Source organism: Plectropomus leopardus, chromosome 7 (genome assembly GCF_008729295.1).
Source record: "Plectropomus leopardus isolate mb chromosome 7, YSFRI_Pleo_2.0, whole genome shotgun sequence".
Lineage (NCBI taxonomy): Eukaryota > Metazoa > Chordata > Actinopteri > Perciformes > Serranidae > Plectropomus > Plectropomus leopardus.
Genome location: NC_056469.1, coordinates 27,912,808 through 27,919,041, shown reverse-complemented (window position 1 = coordinate 27,919,041; position 6,234 = coordinate 27,912,808). Strand labels below are relative to the sequence as shown.

Genomic DNA, 6,234 nt, shown 5'->3' with positions numbered 1-6,234 from the left:
GAGGAAAACACACTGCTGCAGAATCTGTCTGGGTTTTTTTTGGTGTCTCTCCTGTAATTCTGCCTGTCTCTCTGATCTGATCTGATCTCGTCTGACAGCTGCTTGCCTGTGTCCCAAACCCTGGTTGTCAGGGATACCTTTCCATGGAGACGCACTCCCAAAGGTAGGGGAGGGCTTTAGGGGAAAGGAGACCCTCACCTTGATGGAGCAACAAGTGAGGAGAGAGGATGAAGAAGGAGGCACCGTGGTATTAGTGCAGAGGTAAGAGGGGAGGCCACCTGAGGGGGGACAAGTGGAAATCAACAGAAGGAAACAAGAAGAAACAGTTGGATGAAGTGAGAGTTAATCAGTCAGGTAAGAATATTCTTGTCAAAGTTATTAGTGATCAAAATACGAAGAAAAATGAGCCAACACCAAAGATTGGAGTTGTATTCCTTTAACTTGTGTCATATTTATAATGTGTGTGTTGCTGCAGGATGGGCTATGATCTGGAGAGGTTTGTGGGTTATGTCAATGAGGGTCTTCTGTGCTGTGTGTGTCGAGATGTGCTGGAGCGCCCCCTCCAGGCGCCCTGCGAACACGCCTACTGCAGCGCCTGCATCAGCAGCTGGCTGGTCCATCACCCCTCCTGTCCCGAGGACAGACTCCCATTGGATGTGGGCAGTCTCAAACCATTATACAGGTCTGTCTCTGCTTATGTGATCTTTTATTATCTTTGTAAATGTTCACTCATGAAGGGGAACATCATCTAAATCAAGAATTGCATTATGTTATTTCCATGGCCGAGGAAAAATCAATCAATATTTGTGGACGTGAACTTTTCGCTCCCAAAGCTAGAAATCTATTTTTTCTTTTAATTCATTTTTTAGTTAGTTGATACATGGCTCAAGCATATTTAGAGATTCAATCAGGTAACAAATAACAAAAAACCCCACAGAAAACAAAGACAAAATCCATGCAGGACAAACGATATACAGTTTTATACATAAGGTGTATTGAAGCAAAGTATCACACAAAAATATTTATTTCTTCTCAAATTCAGTCAACGAAAAAAAAAAAATTTTTTTCATGACACCTGGACAGCAGTTCTACTCTAGACATTAAGGTTGATCATATCACAAATCAGAGTTTTAGCAATCTAGTTTTTGGACTAATGGGAGAGTTTCTCATGTTTACTTATATTTTCTAACTGTTTTAGGCCAGTGGAATAATTTCTACTCGTCAGCGCTGCTCTCTGTGCTCACCCTTATTCCTCTGATACTGTTTTTGGTGACAGGTACATGCGTAATGACCTGAGCCGTCTGCAGATCCGTTGTGTGAATGTGGGGCAGGGTTGCGAGGTGGTCTGCACCCTGGAGAGCCTGCACACACACGAGGACGAGTGCGAGTTCGCTTTTGTGTCATGCTCTAACACAGGTATAAAAAATCATGCTGAGCTCATCTGTTGTGCCATTTCTTATCTTTATTAGGGGTGTTTTTATGCTTCTTAAATGGTTATCAGTGTGGATGCGTGGGATATAAAGGAAACGTGACACCTGTGTTCGTGGGAGCAACAGGTGGTTTGTTTGTTGTCATGGCTACCTCCCAAACTAGTGCACCTATGGGACTCATTGAGACCTCACACAGAGTGCATTCAGGGTCAACTTTCCATCACTCTTTAATGAGCCGTTTGAAAGTGTGTATGTATGTACAAACATGCTCACAGTGTGTCTGACCTGTCTTTGGCAGCTGGAGAGTACATATGTTACCACTGTGGTAGGTAAAGTGGCAGAGTGTGTGTGCATGCAGTGTGGCTGTTTGCAGTGTCCAGCATTACATACACTTACAGTAACATCAGTTTTACACCAGATTCAACCTAATATTTCTGTCGCTGTCGACTGCTGTGATCTGTGAGAAGTTACTGACTCTAGTCAAAGATGAGACATAAGTGCCGTGAGGAGTGGAAAAGTTAGGATCATCTTGCCTATATTTTCAGGGGAAGAAATTAATCTCAGGTATTTTATTATTTTTTTTAACCACACTTCTATTATTTATTTTTTTTTAAATATTTTTTGGGGCATTTTTGTCTTTAATTGATAGGACAGCACAAGTGTGAAAGGGGGAGAGAGAGAGGGGATGACATGCAGCAAAGGGCCGAGGCCAAATCGAACCTGTGGCTGCTGCGGCGAGGACATAGCCTCTATACATGAGGCGCCTGCTCTATCCACTGAGCCACCAGGCGCCCCGTCACACTTCTAATTTTTCAAGCAGTGGCTGATCTTCCTATTGGCAACATTACATTACCAAAAATAAAAATAAATAAATATCAAAGTTTGCAGATTTGCACATCCCATATACTTTTATTGTTAGCTATAGTTGTTTGTTTGTGTTCATTTCTCATGGGCTCATACATTTTCTAGGTGCGTCACTGGTTTCAAGAACATTGTAAAATAGCTATTTCTTCTTTAGAATTACAAAATAGCCAACTACTGTATTGTAATAAAATCAGAAGCATATTCCATTTACATTTGCAATGAAGCTAGACCTTTCAAGCCTGTGAGGTAATCAGAGACAGCTCTCTGGTAAAAACACACAGTCTTCACTTTTAAAAACACTCTGAAATGAACAGGGACAGCTTGTTTGAGAGTGTTCATATTGCATGTGAGACCAGTCTTCAAAATTTGGACAGAATTGGAGTTACTCGAGTAATTTGTAATATTAAAGGAGCACTATATGACATTCAGAGCATCGATGTAAAAGCAAACCACTATTTGTGATATAATGAGCACCTGAGTGAACACCATCACTTTGTCTCTAGCAACGTCTGCTATAACCCTCAAACATTGCAGCTCCAGTTACATTGTGCACGCTTTTTATCCAAAAGACTGCATTCCAGTCTTCATTTAATATTGTGAAATCTGAATCACAGATATACCCTGAATGTCATGCACAGCTCCTTTAAAGTCAAGTAACTGCACCTCTTCTAGAGAAATGTTTTATTTCCTATGTGCTGCTATGACTTTAACACTGCTTTCATTTAAAGCTCTGCAACCAAACCAGGACTGTCTACCTGTGATATGCATTTACATATAAATGAGTGCACGTTTGCTTCGTGTCCTGTCAGGTTGTCCTGTGCAGGTGGAGAGGCGGGTTTTGGAGGCTCACCTGTCAGAATGTAACTTCCGCAGCAGGGAGTGTCCCAACGGCTGTGGCCACACCCTCCTCTCCATCGACCAATCACAGCATAACTGTGTAGCAGAGCTGCGCACAGAGGTGGAGATGCTCAGGTAATCCCGAAAACACAGATTAATACTACAGTTTGTAATAGTTTTTTTTTTTTTTTTAAGGTCATCATTTTGTCTTACTGAATATTTACGGCAGGGCAGAGATGCTGTGCAAGGTGGAGGAGGTGAGACGAGAGATGGAGTCTCGGTTGGACTCGCAGAGGAGACACATGGTGCAGAAAGAGTCGCAGCTGAAGAACGACGTGGAGGAGCTAAAGGTGACCTGCCAGTTCTTCTCATGTATTTAATCTCAGTTTATCAAGAAACGAACTGAAGTAAAGATTTGAGGTACTGCCAAAAAAGTTGAGTTCATAGGCGTAAATTTTGTTTCAACATTTATGGGGAATACATAATAAATGGGGCATTTCTGGGTCATCCCACAGGGAATATCGAGTGTCAAACACTTTATTTTCTGCAACCTGGTGAATTTTTACGCACTAATTTGTACCTTTTCTGCATTAGTTCAAATCGAAATGCCTTTAAATTTGTCAAAATAAAAGTCCTGCACTACTTCAATGTTTTTTTTGTTTTGGTTTGGGGTTTTTTGTGGGGGACACATGCAAATGTTCTTAATATTTAAGGAGACGTGTCCTCTGCATCCATCCCCCAATTATGTCTGTGCTTGAGTTCCCATTCAGACAGAATTTTAACACATTTAGAAAACAGCTCATATCAGCTATGTCATTTATCTCTTCAATCCATCTATGGCAAGATACTGCTGTGCAGAATGAGATTTTACACTAAAATCATGAAATAAAGAGCATTTAAACTACACATTAAAACTGTTTGTAAAGTTGGAGTTTTAGTACAATGAAAGATAAAAAAAAATATATTAAAGATTCAAAGTGGAAACAAATACAAAATGATTTGATCACAGAGCCTTTAGTCAGTAACACAGCGGTCTGTACAAGTGATAGTCCAGATAGGGTGCCGGATGGCCCACCGACCATTTTATAATCGAATAGAATAGAAAGCTTTATTGTCATTGTACATGACAGCATGAAATTTGGAGTACTACTCCTGATCAGTGCAGTTAAAATAGATAAATACGACACACATATCACTCACACTTTTAACCTATTTTCCCCACATAACACACACATCCTCTAATAGTGAAATAGTGCAGATATAAAATTATAACAATGCCAAGTTTAAAGAGTGAAAGAATCATGGCATAGATGGATGAAAATAAACTGATTCACACTGGGAATCTTTTTTTAATAATCTTTTTTTAATAATTTTTTTAATGAATATGATGCCAAAGAAACATCAAAATTATGCCTGTTTATTTAAAAAACAAAACAAAAAAAAAACAGGAGAGGATGTGACAGAGGTAGAGGCCCTGTGTGCAGCTAATGTCACACGGCTGACAGTAGACTATTAATTTTATTTTGGGAAGATTTTATTTATTTATTTAATTATTTTATTAACTGACCTCCTGATTTTGCAAAAGTGGCCCCTGGGGCAAAGCGAGTTAAGAATCCCTGCTGTGTGCAGGGAACTGTGTGGATGTGTGTTCATTTACCGCGTGTTTGTCCGTGCAGGGCCAGCTGTCCCGTGTGATGTGTGACATGCGCGCCCTGTTAGGAGCAGAGCGTCTGAGGAGACAGGAGCTGGCAGAAGCGGAGCTGGAGAAGAGGGAACTGCTGGAGCTCCTCAGAGACCTGCAGCCGACCAGGAGTCAGCATCCCGTCGAGCAGGCATCCAGAGAGCAGCATCAGCAGATGTCTGCATGGGAGCTTCACACCGAGCCCTCCAGGCACCAGCAGAGAGAGGCGTCTTTACACGTCTCCAGTCTGTCACTGCATTCAGCTCAGGCCATGAATACACCCGGTCCACCTCCATCACCTCAGCTGGGAGAGGGGACGCGTAAGGGCGGTACGAGGAGCCTGACTCTGGACTGCATCAAGAGGAAGAGCCGGGAGGTGACTGTCATCTGAGGGGACCAGACTGGAGGAAGATTAGTCAAACAGGGAGAGACTGAATCTTTATTTTTGTAACATTTGGCTAACAGGGGGATGATTAAAAAATAGTGTGTGTACAGTGAAGTTTTGTAGTTTCTGGAACGATCAGTTTTAGTTGCCTGATATCTGAGAGTTGTCAACCTGTTTAGTTGTCTGTGAAATGAACAATATGATTTGTCTGAAAGGTCTTTCTGTGCGGTTCTAGAAACTAAAGTGGTGTTTTGATTTTAGGCTAATGTGAAAGTGATCTGCTATCAGATCGTTGTGTAATGCCTCATGGATTTTGTATCCCTCAGGTTTGAATTAAAAACAGTCACTTCAAGTCACTTTATGGACTCAGGAACAAATTATTCCTGCTTACTCATTAGTGAGGAAAGTTTAATGTTTATTAAATTATTTTCAGGTGTCCTGCAATCACTTTGACACATGAAAATGTATAGTTTTTTAAAGTAATCTTTTGTAGGTTTGTTAGTCTGAAGCAAAGCTGTTCAAAGTGGTACCCATGAGAAAATTGCGGCCCTCAGTAATATTTTGTGTGGCCTGCAGTACTGACATGAAATGTATGAATTATAGATTGATCATCTGTAGTTCATTTCAATATCCTACATTTATCTTACTCTGCTACCATGTCAGGCCTTTGTCAGGTTAGGAATAACAACTTGTAGAAAGATGCTGTTTTTTTTGGTGACTAGTAGCACCTTTTGAGGATTGCAGGAATTTCTCCCGGTCATCGATGCTAGTGCTGTTAGCTAAAATCAGCGGTTTCAATGGACAACTCTGGAGGTTAATATAGAAATGAGATGAAAAAGCTACACATAAACCCTGTACGGTTTAAGAGAATAGGTTTCAGGAAAAATGGATTAACTCTTACATTATTGAACCTAACGTACATGCACAAAAATTAGCACATGTACGCAGGTGTTTTTAAACACGGGAAAACCTGCTTAAAGCAGGGGATAGACTCCTTTCCCATTGCTAGATGACCAGAGCTGTGTACACAGTTCTGC

General features: G+C 41.0%; 1 protein-coding gene across 1 annotated transcript; it reads left to right on the top strand.

Moving 5' to 3' along the window:
- Positions 1-476: 476 nt before the first annotated feature.
- On the top strand, positions 477-6,133 carry rnf41l (ring finger protein 41, like). The gene is made up of 5 exons (XM_042490816.1): positions 477-682; positions 1,277-1,416; positions 3,104-3,266; positions 3,361-3,481; positions 4,808-6,133. Exons 1-5 carry the CDS (start codon positions 477-479, stop codon positions 5,201-5,203), a joined length of 1,026 nt encoding a protein of 341 aa, XP_042346750.1. The 3' UTR covers positions 5,204-6,133.
- The last annotated feature ends 101 nt before the right edge of the window (positions 6,134-6,234 follow it).